The following is a 14,760-nucleotide window of genomic DNA, read 5'->3' on the forward strand; positions in this document are numbered from 1 at the left end:
TCTTGAGCAATGACCTTTAGCTTACAAACTTGTATCTGAAGTTCTTCTGTGTCTTTGAGATACTTGGATAATCGCAATTGAAACTCCCTCGCAATCTTTCTAGCAATTCCGGCGCATTTCGATCTAATATCTCAAATACAGTCCCTCTCTTCTTCACGAAGGCAACTCTCCGCCAAATAAGCAAGATGTCTGAAATATTTCCCCGTACCAGATACACGAGTTCTTGGCTGTTTGCAGTCATGTAGGAAAGGCCACCCTTACGCGACTTTTGCTGAACTAACGTTGTCTGCTCAGGTTGTTTACGGGGTGAGTCCCATGAGTACACAAATTTTCTCTACATTTTGTATGCAAGTCGACTAAATCATATAATATTATTAAAGATATGTCGGAAATACTATGGCCACGTTCGTCATGCAATCTCTAGGAGCGAAAGTTGCTGCTCTGAATACAGTACAGTCAGTATTTTAGCCTGAATACACGCCCCATTGCGAATCGACCCGGAGAACGGATGAACATAAAGGCTGACAGGTGTATGAAAAGCAACCATCTAGGTTATGGACAAGCTAAAGGCACACGCGCTACCGCGACTGAGATATCAGACCTCTACCAAGGACTCAAGAACTCATACCTCGACGATTTCAATATGATGCTCTCGGGTTATCTGCCTGGAGCCGCATCTGTGGAAGCCGTTGGCACAATAGCACGCGATCTGAAATTAAAAACTACAATGAAACCCGGAAGCTTCTTCTGGGTGTTGGATCCGGTCATGGGAGACAACGGGAAATTATATGTAGCGGAGGATGTGGTGCCAGCTTATAAAGCATTGATCAAAGATGCGGATTTGATTTTACCAAATCAGTTTGAGGTTGAGTAGGGCACCCATCTTTTTTTCTAGGAGGGTGATTTCTGAAAGAGATGAATGAAGTACAAATTAGCTAACTCTCGCAGGACACTATCTGGTGTCAAAATTCAGGATATGGATACACTTAAATTGGCCATAACGACATTACACGAAGTATATAAAATCCCTCATATAATGGTCACTTCCATTTCACTTCCATCTCCCGGTGCGGAACCCCATCTTTCCGTCGTAGGCTCGACTATGACATCGACAGCCGAACCAAGAATCTTTAGCATCAAAATACCGGCGATTGATTGCTTCTTTAGTGGAACAGGTGATATGTTTGCAGCGCTCATGTTGGTGAGATTTAAAGAGGCAGTATGTAATGTGGAAGGACTATTGGAGAAAGATGCGTGGATCAGTGACGATGAGGTTGAGGCTACCGAATTACCGCTTGCGAGAGCCACTGAAAAGGTTTTGGCTAGTATGCATGAAGTGCTTGCGAAGACAAAGATCGCGAGAGACGAGGAGATTGAGAAGTGGAAGAATGTTGTCGGTGGAAGGGCAAAGGATGAGGATTCTAAGAGAGAGGGGTTGGTCAGGTCGAAGGCGGCTGAGGTGAGACTGGTTAGGAATGTGCACTTTCTGAAGAATCCAGTGGTGAAATTCAGAGCAGAAAGCGTTTAGACCCTAGGGGAGCTACACTTTACATATCCTGAAAACATAGATGCATCATAATAGACAGCGATAGATTTCTTCATTTTGTCTATTCCTTCCCAAGCCACAGTCTCCCTTCCTCAAAGTGTGCACAGCACGGTATATCTAACTCTCCACTAATCCAAACTACCCTCGAACTTCATTTCTTCTTCCCTTCCTCACAATCTAGCCTGTGCTTCCAAAGCCGCCTTCACCCCTCACACTCTCCTCCAAAACCAAAACCTCTGTAACCTCTGGTGTATAAATCCTCTCCAAAATCAATTGTGCTACACGATCGCCCTCCTTTACTTCAAAATCCTTTTCGCCATGGTTAAAAAGGAGTACCTTTACTTGACCTCGATAATCAGCATCGATTACGCCAGCGCCAGTATCGATCATGTGTTTAGAGGCAAGTCCAGAGCGTGGGGCTATGCGGCCATCTGAACAGAGTATAGTCAAACGAGGTAATTAATTGCGTGAAGATAAAGTGATGCAACGAAGAGAGGGGCGGAGCGGGGGACAAAAACATACAAGTTCCATCTGGCACAGCCATACTAATATCAGTATCCACCAAAACCTTTCCCTTGGCAGGCACAACTGTTTCTTTTGCAGCGTAGATATCGTAACCGGCAGCGAAAGCGCTGCCTCGTGTAGGGAGACGGGCGCGGGGTGAAAGTTTCTTAATGAGAAGAGGGGGAGGGGTAGATGATTTTAGGGGTGTGGGGGCTGGGGCCGCACCGTTTGTTGCCGGTGCTGGAGTTGTGGTGGGCGCGGTGCTTGGAGTGGAAGACATGATTTCTTGGAGGGACGAGGTGGCAGCGGCTGCGGAAGTGGATTTTGACGGAGAGCTCGAGGACGAAGTCTTTTGACGTTTGGGAAGTGGTGAGGTTGGAGAATTGGGCGGAAGTGTGGACATTGAGATGGGAAGATGGGAGAGAAATTTGGTAAAGAGGGTATAGTTGAAATGGAGTGAGCGAGTGTGATTGAAGATTAGAGTTCGGATTTGGCGTTGGTTTTGGTTTTGGTTTTGGAAGGCGGCGGAAACAAAGTTTCGGTGAGTGGAAAAAGAAAAATATGGGGAGACGCGACGCGAGACGTGTTGGGCAGGGATTTTCATTTTTGGTTTCATCTTTTTTTCAATGTCATTCTCATTTTTGGAGACGATAGTTCTTGTTAGTACATGGCGGGGTGTGAGGCTAGAACCAATGGCAAGCTTACATTCTGTGTGTGAGGTGTGTTTATAGTGAGAAAATGATCCAGTTTTATCACTACAGCATTTCAATGACATTGTCTACCTCATGTCATCGATGAGGCAAGTACGATCATGCCATCTCGAGGCATGCTCCCTTCTCATCATTCTATACGAAGGTATCAAGTCTTCTCTTTCTTCGAAGGGACTGAAACTACGACGGTGAATGTAGGTTCCTATGTTCATCGATGCTCAGACATTCCTTCTTTTGCTGCCTTCCCAAACCTTCGCGACGAAGAAAATAAGTAAATGATTAGACTATCAAGCAAAAAGGGATTCGTTATCTGAAGCAAGTGGCTTCAAGTTCAGCATGAGCACTTGCGTCCTTAAAGGTATTCAGGCGGCCAGGTCTAGCCAGTAGTTGTGCAAGATGCTTGATGCCTCCCATCATCGCAGGTCTATTGACCTCTCCCTGACCCTTTCTCGAACCTCCTTTTATTTTCATTTCACAGCAAGCATGCCAGTGCCTTTCACGGCATGGTGTATTGCAGTCAAACCCCTTATATTTGAGTGTCGTCCACAATGTCCATTCTGTCACGAGATTTTGCATTTCCACTGAATTTCCATTTCAATGGTATCATATTACTATCAAATTTTGATAACAAACATTGTTATTTCATTGAGCCACAAACTCCAGTATGCTGCTACTCAACTCCGCTCTCATAAAATCTTCAAATCCCAAGTACTCATGGTGAATTCGCCTCCCTGCCTATCTCATTAAGCCCACTCTCTCAAGCTCACCGCATCGCCTTTCCAGTCCCACTCCCCATCAATATCGTCCTCATCAGGATTCCTAGGAGTAAAATCACCATTCGTTGCCTTCTCCTCCTTTTTCGATTTCTTTAGCTGGGCATTCATCTCTTGCAAACTTAATTGTCCCCCGGCCATGGCGTATTCCTCAGCTACCCTCTGTCTTGCTTCTTTTGCCTCATTTTTTATCCGATTCTTCTTGTCTTTCCTCCTCCTCCTTTGTTCTTCTTCTACTAAAAAGTTTCTCGCCCCTCTTTCCTTTGCTAGTCTGTTCTCGGTCGCCTTCCTTCTTTCATAAAAAGAAAAGGTTAACGATTCATTCGTGGAGACCCTCTGGAGTTGCGGATTCTGAGCGCAAGAAGGTTTGATTCCGTTTTGAAACTTTCGAAGCTTGAAGAATAATTCTTTGGCGCCCATGGTTGCTGTGTCTTTGAGTTGTTCGGTTTCTTAATTGGCAAAGATTGGGGTTATAGTTGATTTTGAGATATGTTATTGTATAGTTTTATATCTTGTGAACTGTTCGTTTAGCAAGCAATCAAAGTAGATGTGTGTATATTCAACGAAAGAATCAAAAAAATCTTGAAGAGAAAGAATCTTTAAATATTCAAATGGTATATCGCAAATAGTACGTCAAAAAAATCCAAAACTTAAAAGCACGCCGTCGTGAAGCGGACTCAGATCTAGCGCGTTTCACTTTACCAATGGTGGAATTTCACCCTCTAAGTTTGTTTAGTAGCCATCATGTGATTTCAAGTGATCAGCAAAATTGTCATTTTAATTTCAAGTGGAGTAAGGCTAAATTATTGCTTGTTTAGACAGATATCATGATTCAGATGTTAAAAACGTCTTGAATCATGAAGAATAAAAGATTCTGGTTGGTGATATCGGATGGAAACATTGTCATGTCTTGTACCTCGGCAGGTCTAGGTGTAAAGACTGAATCATGAAAAAGCATGCATTGTTACCATTTTATCATTTTGCGTTTGTCAAGATGAAATTCAAACTATGTGATCTATTATGGATGTCTCAAATTATTTGACTCGGATAATGTTCATCTACACTTCCATGACCTTTCCATTTGCTATCTTTCAAGTTCGCTAACATTTCCCATTGTTCAAACGCCGATTGTGATTTCCTTCCAACTCGACTCTGGTATTAAACACTACTATGGGTCTTCAGGATGCTCGACATGCTCAACATCCTCGACGCAACTATCCTGCTTCCCCTCACTCTCTTTTCCCTCACTCTGTTTTTCCTTATCCCATTCCACCTTCTCCCATTCCACCTCATCCCATTCCACCTCATCCCATTCCACCTCATCCCAGCTCCAATCATCCGCATTCCCTTGACATTTGCACAAAATAATCCACATATCAAAGATATGCTCAAACAAGTTGCAAGTCTCCTTGAAGTGAGTCCCACTCTCCTGTTGCTCCCGCCTCTCAACCTCTCTCGCCAATCGTCGGCGTTCTTTATAACCCGAAAGCGTAATCGATGCCTGCGATGCGGTTCTAACTAGATGGACATCTTGGAGACAGTAAGGACGCCCTTCATTAATTACTTCATACCATCCGAATAGTTTCTCCTCGGCACGCTGGAAGAAACCCGTGGTTGCTGGATTTCTGAAATCGGCGCAAGGGAGTAAGTAGTGTTGGATTGTATTTGGCTGTTTTGAACGATAGATGGTTTGGGATGCGATGGTTGTCATCGTCGAAATTCTTTTCGATTCAGATCCAGATGGCTGTGGTATCGTATTTTTCGCTCTACGCGGGATTTCAGACGTAGATTTGATAGTAATTCGTCGTTCTGCTTGCCTTGAAGAGTATAGAATCCTGAGTATAGATTGAGTATAGATTACAATTATCGTCGTATGCGATTGTATCATATCATATAAGAATATCTCCCCGAAAGAAAACGATCTCAACTGATGTGAAAATTAAAGATTAAAGGATTTTTTTGTATAGATGAAAAACGAAAGACAGAAGAAGAAGAAGACAAACCCAATCAACATATAATTTCCCTTAAAGCCTCTATTATATGAGATATCAAAAACATCTCAAAATTAGAACGCACACCAAAAAGAATACTTATCTATTTCAGAGCGAATAAACTCACTAGTATCTTGAAGTATGTAATATAGCTTCAATATTACTAAATCAAGTATCTAATAAGCCTTGAGTACTAACAAACTAAAGATAAAGCTTTTTTCTTTTCTTTATATATTTCATTCTTCATATAATTGAATTCAAGAAAAGTATCATATAATCATATTATACAACTCCACACAAATTAAATTTCTAAATCTCGAAAAATAAAACACATATACACTCACTACCTATACAAAAAATTCCATAACCATAAAATCCAACGCATAAGTTTCTTCCTCTACGCTTCGAAACACAGCACAGCACAGCACAGCACAGCACGCCAAACCAACTTTCCAAATGCCCTTCAAACTCTCTCTCTTCACTATTAACTTTCCTCTAGCTCGATGACATCTCCCATTTTGATACAATGACCAGATGAGTCGTAGTTCCCCCCCCCCCCATCCTCTCCCCACATGCAACCCCAGAACTCCGCACCAAGCTTGTCAAACCTGCATTGCATTATTGCGCCAACGTCTCTATTTAAGCGTTCCAGATTCAATATCATATCTCAGTATAGAGTCTAGAAAAATCACAAGAAGAGAAGAAAAAAAAGCATCATCGATATCACATTACCACAAACCACCATGATCTGAGCGCGAGTAAAACTTCCGCTTTGGGTAAAGATGCGACGGGGATGAGATTTCACTACCAATAGTACATGGATTGATGAGGTAGCTAACGAGAACTTGATATTTCTATTTGCCCATCTCATCTCATCGTCACACGATGAGGATAGCTCTGTAAAAGGTACTTAAGGTATGTACTAGTATGTATAGCTAAAAGTTGTGGGAGTGTGGGTATGTATGGGTATAGTACTCCTTCAAAGCCAGTGCAGTGCGAATGAAGTGAAAAGAAGACTGCAACAAAAAAACAAAGTGCGCAAGAAGCGCGGATGAAAGAAATGTAAAAAAAAACACTACAAAATATATGCCCATGAAACCTATATGCCCGATAGCCTCTCCTTAAAGTCCACCCTAATTATGTGCAATAAAATATTGGTATGTAAAAGAGAACTCTCTCTTTCCCTCCCTAGCCTTAGCGTGAAAACACATGAAGATAAAAAACTCATAACAAAAATCGGTTGATTAGTCCATTACAATTAGACCTTAATAGACATTTTTCTTGGTCTTTTGAGTTCTTCCGATAATTCTTCCCTGACCATTCGACACCATTTCCAAATTACTTCTTCGAATCCTTCCCATGCATCACGGTCCTCGCTATTTACAACTCCCATGACGTCAAATTTGACATCTGCTTCCCATCTCAATTCAGCGGCCTTGACCCAGAATCGTAGATTCTCGGCTGATCGATATGGCTTGTTAAATTCAGTATGGAATGTAGATATTGCTCCAAACGGTCTTTTGCTTTTCTTGACTGCTGCATTGTGAAGCTTCACTAATCTTAGGCCAGTTTTCATTTCCGCCAGAAATGGTGTAGGAAGTAGACTGTCATCTTTTACATCGTCCACTAATGATAGTGGTGGCAGGGTATCGGGTTCCGGATCCATGGATTTTAAGAATGCATACTCTCTTTCGATCTCCTTTCCTGCCCAACCATCGGCATGAAGCCACGTCCAACTCGCTATTAATTTTCGCTCTTCTTCCTCGAGGATTTTCTCCCGTCTAAGCATGTTACGTACGCCGTCAACCCAGTTATCCATCGTTTCTCTTTCTTCGGTGCGTATTCCATTGGCGAATCCTCGAGTAGCCATACGTTTTAAAACCTCAAGGACAGATAATAGCTCTCCACGAATTTCTCTCTCCGATTTGATTGCTAAGAGGCGCTCGGGATGTTCATGGGCGGTATAGTACATTTTTGCGGCACGAATAGCAAGAGTCATGATATCCAGCATATTCATACCCTGTACCTCAAACCACCCTTTCTGCTTAGCATCAGGAGTTGCAGGATTTGTATTTTCGACTTTGGATGTGGGTAGGGGAGAGGCCGGGGGAGTTCTTGCATGCTTTGCGTCCTCTAAAGCTGCCGTAGCATTATTGAGAGCATCCACCAACCCCTGCCTAAGCTGATTCAGAGTTGGGGGAGGTGCAACGACTTTCTCGCGATGAATGTAAGTACTTGCTGTCGGAGGGAGCATGTGCAAAGGATTATCGTCTTCTTCGCCGCTAAAGTATTCATCCACATCCTCATTATAGTCGTGAATAGGACTATCCGTCATCATGCCGCCAAATTGTGCAGCAGAGAGCTCTGGGCTGCTAGCCGTAGAAGCATATGATGAGTCCGCATCAGACCCCGAGCCAGGTACGAGGAATGAAGTGTCCAAGACCGATAAATCCAGAGTCTCTCTACCATCCTTCCTCTTCTTCATTAATCGCCCACCTTTCCCGTCCAGCAGACCGGTTCGAGCGAAGTAATACTGTAAATGTGCTATGCTTCCCAAGCTCAAAACGCTCTCTCTCGATTGTGCCGACTTTGCAAAATTGGTTCCTTGTGGTCGAACATAACCGCGTCGTTTCGGCTTTTCCTGACCTGCCATAGATGTTCTATTTCCATAACTCGCAGACGAAGATCGAGAAACCGAGCTTCCAACCGAACTTTGCTCAGACGCACGACTCATCGCACTTGATCTGCCAGAGAATACCGAGCCTTCGGAGGCTGTCGAAACGCATCGAGCCGAGTTTCCCGTTGCTCCTATGGCTGGCGAAGGCCTTCCAGTTGGAGATGGAGATCTTCTGGTGAAGGAGGGTCGTCCAGTGTATTCTTCGGCTGTCTCCATATTTGCTTGTTCTGTAATGTAAGTTTCAGGAACGTGTATTGCAGGTGTCCTTATGAATCGTGAACCCAATGTGATATTATTAACAGTCGAAGATTATTCACTTGGTATAGCCTTAAATCCTCCGAATCCTTTTGCCTATTTCCTTCCAGACGAGGATTTTTCAAGTCAAAGGTCTCAAAGCAACACGGTATGAATAACCTAATACTGGCCGGTACAATAGCAAGACCTTCTGAGTGTCAAACAATTTCCTCGGTGTTAAGGAGAAATTGCAGGGTTCCGCGTTTTGAAACAAGTGAAGTGAACTTTTTAAAAATATACTGCAAGGCTGCCCAAAGCGTTCTTAATAAGCCTAGCCGGAGGTGGGTAGTGTTCAAGTGAGATTCGGGATTCGATTGTTCTGGTGAGATCTTACAATGTAAGGTAACGAAGGTCATGTAACGAATGAAGTGAAGAGAGTGGCGAAGGAAGGAAGGAAGAGAAGAGAATATCCAAGTGAGATTGTATAAAGTTCTGGGGTTGAAGAAAGTTGACTTGAATGTCTTACTTGCTGTAATGTCTGTGTCTGTGTTGTTCCATGAAGAAGTACGATATCTATCGATGGATGTACGTACGTACGGACGAAGTAGATGAAGAGGAACAAGAAGAACGAAGCATCAATATAAAAATGGATATGGAAATGGATATGGAAACGGATATGGATATGGAAACACCTACCTGGTAATCATGTCTATCCCCATGCCCATGCCCATCCCATGCCCGTTCATGAACATGTTGAACTTGCCACGCTGTCTAATCTGCTAATCGGGGTAATCTTACTCAATCAATCTCCTTGAATATATAATTTCGTCTCCGGACCATGAAAATGTGCGTTCCCGTGAGTGAGGCAAAGGCTCGGAAAGATCTCCACTCTTGCGTGAAATTAACTACCGATGCCGTCGCGCATTCATTGAATATAAATGAGCAGAGGCATTTCATACCAACGTCTTTCTGTATCTCTTATCTAATTGGCTTTTGCTGCTTGTAAATGTGTCTACTCCGTAATCTTCCAGCCCTACAAAATCCCGGACCAAGCATAGTTTGGAGACGAATAACGCAGCGAACAATCATGGAGGAGTGAGGAGAGAGTGAGGAGAGTTAGAGGGCCGCATCTCGTACCATGCCTCGCGCGTGCCTTTCAATCAACAAGGAGGGATTGCATACTTTGGTATCGTGTAGGTCACGTTACCTCGGGTGGATATCTATCATTTTGTTTTGTTTCAAATGAGTGCTGGAGACCTCTTGTGAATTGAAAGCTCATGACTCATACATTGGTTGATCAGTTAATGAACCCCGAAGAATTGAAAATCAGAAGACTTTATTGATTGCCTTTAAACTTATTATTATTATTATTATTATTATTATTATTGTTGTTGTTGTTATTGTTATTATTGTTGTCGTTGTCATCTCTCACCAAACAATCAATGTGCCACTCAAAAGTCAATCAACAACCTTACCCCTGGAAGATTTCAAACCCCATCAAGCGCCCAAAAGCCCCTGGAATAATCCACAGCCTATAACTTTCCCGTTTCACAATATTCTCCCAGCAAACCGGTCCTACTACCGCCCCGATGTCTGACTTCAAATCTCCCAATGCCAATCATATTGATACATCTATAGATCATTGTCCTGTTCGATCCGAAAGCATTTACAATTCACAGCCGCAGGTTTGAAGTCGAATCTGTTGGAGCTTATCGAATGGGTTTGTTGACTCTGGACCGGAGAACTCATTGAGTAACAGGTAGGACTTCTATCGTATATGTTTATTTTTGGTAACTTGTAGACGCGGGAGAGGCAATGAAAGTGTATATAAGAAAGAGGAGATTTCTGTGGAGATTTCTGTGTTTTTCAATGATATACATTTCAGTACCTAGCTTTCCTGGCAGAGTGCAATAATCCGAACATCTGGTGATCTTGAATTCTACATTGATTGCCTGGTGCATCAAAATTTCTATATTTCCTCTTTTCTAAATTCCAAGTTCTACGACTCTATAGAGTTCGTCGTCTATCTTCCTTTTTCCCATTTTCACATCACAAATCAAACAGCTTCAAAGTAATCCACAATGAACATGGAAATGGATACACCTCTCCTCCGCCCCTCAACCTCAACCTCTACACAGACCTCCTCGACTTACTCTTCCACCGCCAGCTCCACCCACCGCAGCTTCAATTTCAGTCGGAACAGACCCCTCTCCATATCAAACTCATACACTTCATCCCACACCCTCTCATCTCATACCTTTTCTCCTCCTCGTCCCAACTCCTCAGGTACCCTCTCACGCACGCGATCTCTCTGCGCGAAACTCAACACCGAAGTGCAGTTTATGAAAATGAAGTTGTCGGCGCGGGGAAAGAAGGAGAAGATGAAAGGGAAGGGGAGATGGGTTAGGGTTGAAGGGGAGGGAGAGAGTGAGAGGAGGGTTGAGATGGTATGGAGGAGGGTGGATGGGGGGCAGGGGATGATTCCTTATGGGGGGGTGGGAAGGGAGAGATTAGAATGAATGGCTATTTTGAGAGAATGTTCGGAAGAAAGGGCAGTGATGCGATGGGAATTGTGGGGATGAGGACTAGTATTCTACCATCCGAGACGGAACGTCGTATGATCTGAGAGATTATCGAAGATATGACAGACGCTGCGTGGGAGCTGGAAAAGGTTGCTGTGATGGATTGGACAGCAACCGGCGATGGAAGTCCCTCCTTCGGTAATCATGGGTTTCCTGAGTGAATCCGAGGCTCGGAAATGATGGACGCAACGAGGTCCATTATTACAATGGGAGAAACGATGTCAGTATTGTTGCTGTCAGTTTCCAGGAGAAGAAGTCTGCAGGGCAAGGATTCTGACAGCATCTCAATTGGATTCAACGGCATAAAGCTGTTTGTATGGAAGAATAGGAATACCAATAGAAGGGAAGGTGAAGTATTGAGCTAGTCTCGAGCTGTGGTGTGGATGAGAGACGTGGCGAACTCTTCATTTGCGATGACGAAGCATCACAAGAATAATTGAATTCAAACTTCCTATAGCCTCCACCCCAAGAGATTCAGACTATGCACATCACATCACATGTCCAACAGTGGCAATGTCTTTTAAAACCCCCATGCGTACTCTAAAGACTACCAATTGGTAAACCGTCTCCAGCGTGATAGTTGTACCACAGATTATCTCCAACGTTGCCTGGTTCCATGTCATACTGATCATAATAATTACTAGTATGCTCCTCTGTCCAATCTCTCAAAGCATCCCAATCCTGACAAGTCTTCTTTTGCATATAGCCATTAACTCTATGGCCACTTATGTACCAAAGCGTGTAGTCTGGATTGCACATGATATATTGACGAAGCGAATCAAAGCAATGATAATCGTGAGCAACATTCCAATCCAGGGAGTACCGGTCTCCAACGCTTTGTAGTGAAGACGAACCATTCGCTATCCAAAGCAGCGATAAAACCTTTGGCTTCTCCAGCGGATTAGAAACTCACGAGGCAATGCATGGCATGGTTCGCTTCGACAAGACACCCTCGATATTTCTCCGCCTCGGGACTCGCGACAGAGAACCGAAGGGTTTCGATCATACTGTGATGAAAATATGAATTAAAAGCGAGTGTAGACATACCATCTGAACACACCCACCCCTTCTTACACCATTAATTCGCCGGCGCATCCGAGCTTGAATCCACAAATTTCCAACCGCGCTAGACTCCAAAGTGGCACCAACTGTTGGACAGCTTCCAGCATGAGATATATCGGGGATATGCGGCATATAGCCTTGTCACGCATGTGACAAATGAGGCCATGTGGACTATATAAAGGAGATGGCTTCCCTGCTTGCATCTCCCAAGATGGGAAATTTGTGTTGAGAATCTGTATTCTGTTGTGATACCAAATCTTTTGACCATCATTGATCCAAAAAGCATGGCTACCACAATGCCCACATCCTCTGTCGCCGACGGCAAGGAGAAAAATTCCGATCCCATCAACGGCGTTGTTCCAAGCAAGGAGCACATGTGGTGGCTCGATAACATCGATCACAAAATCATTCCCCAGGTAAGCTGGCCTCATATGAAGAATGCAAGACTCTTAAGCTAATGCTACTTGACAGTGTCGTAGACTTCTCGAGAATTATAGCAAGATCTCGCCGGAGGATGTTCGTCAACACATATATGACATTGTGAGCCGTCTCTACATGGCGACCATGAACATCGCTGATGTGTTTTGTGTTGACCAAAACTAACCCTTGTACAGCGTGAAAAGGCATGGGCAATTCGTCCATACCCGTGCACAGGTCTGGGTCGCTTCCTTGATAATCTTCTCGCTCAGTCGCCAGCGTATAAAGATATTGTTGCCCGACTCAAAGGCGGAGACTCATTCATAGATATTGGATGCTTCCTCGGCCAAGAATTACGTCAATTGGTGTGGGACCTAAATGGTGCGCCTACAGACCAGCTCCATGCCGTGGACATTGTCAATCATTGGGACTTGGGCTATGAGTTTTTTCGTGATAAGGATACCTTTAAAGTTGACTTTTTTGAAGATGATATGTTGCAACCACGTGAACAGTTGAAGGCATTGCACGGAACGATGGATGTCATTTTGGTGAACCAGATTTTCCATCAGTGGAATTTAGAGAACCAAATCGAGGGGGCTACGCAGTTAGTCAAATTGTCCCGAGATCGTCCAGGGAGTTTGATATTAGGTTACCAAATCGACGTCCCCAAGCAACGGGAGTTACTTGGCCCCCCTGGCTCTAAATACAAGTGCCTTCTGCAGCCCCCAGAGACTTGGAAGGAGGTGTGGGATGAAGTTGGGAAGAGAACGGGAACGCAATGGAAAACGGAATCGAGACTGTTAACTTGGGAGCAACTCGGTAATGATCCCAAGGAGAGTGCATACATGGGAACGGATGTGTTGATGATGGAATTTGTTATTACCAGGGAGTAATTTGAAACTTAGCAAGGGTAGGTGTATGGATTTGTGGACCCATAATTTCTTAGAGAGAGGTAGCAATTGAGAAACTGGACATGCATAAAATGCTATCAAAGATATCTTCAAATCGGTTGGATTGAAGAATTTGCTAGCCTTGAACTTAAATTAGGTCTGAAGAATCGAAATTCGCCTGATCATGCGTCGTGACATAATCCTGTGACCAAATTTCTTGATCGAATGATACTGATTATCCCCCCCAAAGTGTTTCCAACTGAGAGCGAATCTCCTCTCCTTGACTTGCGTCAACAGAGACCGGGTCCATGATATTTTTTTGACACAATGGGACCCTCCTCCAATGCATATCTATGGTGAGTAGATGATCTCCTCCATTGGATTTAAAGGTAGAATTCCGTAGAATGCTCTCCGCTTGGAGAGTCCAGAGGATGCCATCTACGCGTCTGAGAAGTGTCGATGCAATGACGTACCAAACGATATCATTTGGATCAACCATAATGAAGACACCATGCCAGTCCACCCTTCGTGTTCTTCCAAACCGGGTGTCAAACCTCTCACATTCCAGATGCGCATCTCTGGATTATCAGAGTATACCGATTCCTCGCCAAGGACACCTCATACTTGTTTTCAAATAACTGCAAGCTGATGATAGACGCGTTCTTGAGCCTTGAGAATCTCAAAAATGTATATTGGTTGTCCTAGACCGAGTATTATCACGGTGATTAAATTGTTGGACCTTCGATTCGAGTTTGGATTCGGTCCTGGATATAGTATTTCTAAACCGGGGCTTGCTCCTCCTCTCCATGTTCCTCAAGATACTATGGACTGTCGCACCATCTTTCCAGCTCCCTAAGATTTTCGACCAATCCTCTTCATCTAACAAGTATAAATCCTCCAGATCATTTTCCATACTGTATGTTTTGACGATGTCGTAAGCATTATAGTCCGGTCGATGGCACACCTCGACTAAGGTTCTGAATAACCATACTTCTTGGTCGGCGAAGCTCCAATCACCCCTAGGAACACTGCTGGCTTTAATAGGTCGTAGTGGCTTGCCGGACGCTTCCAATAAGAGTTTGAGATAGCTGGGATTGGATTCAGAATGGTATATTTCATCTTCTTTACTTGCTTGACGCGAATGACTCTTATGGATTGACTCCGAGGTGCGGGAACACAGCTTTTTGAAAAGGGATTTTAATGGCATGATGTCCGAATTGGGAAATCCTAATGATCAATGAGGGAGAAATATTGGGAATTGCATAAGGAGATAGCAAACATTTGTATGGATAGTTTGATATTAGATTTGAGGAAAATGTGTTTGGGGTGGTGGGATGTAGGTGAGTGACATGTGGCATCTAGTCTTCTACTAGA

General features: G+C 43.7%; 6 protein-coding genes across 6 annotated transcripts; 2 read left to right on the forward strand and 4 right to left on the reverse strand.

Moving 5' to 3' along the window:
• Positions 1-396: 396 nt before the first annotated feature.
• Positions 397-1,528, forward strand: EAF02_000433 (uncharacterized protein; the record flags this gene model as incomplete). The annotated part of the gene is made up of 3 exons (XM_038896481.1): positions 397-455; positions 541-870; positions 949-1,528. The coding sequence occupies 3 exons, from the start codon at positions 397-399 to the stop codon at positions 1,526-1,528; spliced, it is 969 nt and encodes a 322-aa protein (XP_038763340.1).
• A 1,975-nt stretch (positions 1,529-3,503) lies between these two features.
• Positions 3,504-3,953, reverse strand: EAF02_000434 (uncharacterized protein; the record flags this gene model as incomplete). The annotated part of the gene is made up of 1 exon (XM_038896482.1): positions 3,504-3,953. One exon carries the CDS (start codon positions 3,951-3,953, stop codon positions 3,504-3,506), a length of 450 nt encoding a protein of 149 aa, XP_038763341.1.
• Positions 3,954-4,701: 748 nt separating this feature from the next.
• Positions 4,702-5,244, reverse strand: EAF02_000435 (uncharacterized protein; the record flags this gene model as incomplete). The annotated part of the gene is made up of 1 exon (XM_038896483.1): positions 4,702-5,244. The coding sequence occupies one exon, from the start codon at positions 5,242-5,244 to the stop codon at positions 4,702-4,704; it is 543 nt and encodes a 180-aa protein (XP_038763342.1).
• A 1,538-nt stretch (positions 5,245-6,782) lies between these two features.
• EAF02_000436 (uncharacterized protein) lies at positions 6,783-8,417 on the reverse strand (the record flags this gene model as incomplete). Its single annotated transcript, XM_038896484.1, has 1 exon — positions 6,783-8,417. The coding sequence occupies one exon, from the start codon at positions 8,415-8,417 to the stop codon at positions 6,783-6,785; it is 1,635 nt and encodes a 544-aa protein (XP_038763343.1).
• Positions 8,418-11,557: 3,140 nt separating this feature from the next.
• EAF02_000437 (uncharacterized protein) lies at positions 11,558-11,776 on the reverse strand (the record flags this gene model as incomplete). The annotated part of the gene is made up of 1 exon (XM_038896485.1): positions 11,558-11,776. One exon carries the CDS (start codon positions 11,774-11,776, stop codon positions 11,558-11,560), a length of 219 nt encoding a protein of 72 aa, XP_038763344.1.
• Positions 11,777-12,363: 587 nt separating this feature from the next.
• EAF02_000438 (uncharacterized protein) lies at positions 12,364-13,389 on the forward strand (the record flags this gene model as incomplete). Its single annotated transcript, XM_038896486.1, has 3 exons — positions 12,364-12,495; positions 12,551-12,619; positions 12,694-13,389. The coding sequence occupies 3 exons, from the start codon at positions 12,364-12,366 to the stop codon at positions 13,387-13,389; spliced, it is 897 nt and encodes a 298-aa protein (XP_038763345.1).
• Positions 13,390-14,760: the final 1,371 nt, after the last annotated feature.

This window comes from Botrytis sinoallii (assembly GCF_014898435.1).
Source record: "Botrytis sinoallii strain Bc 23 chromosome Unknown BSIN_001, whole genome shotgun sequence".
Lineage (NCBI taxonomy): Eukaryota > Fungi > Ascomycota > Leotiomycetes > Helotiales > Sclerotiniaceae > Botrytis > Botrytis sinoallii.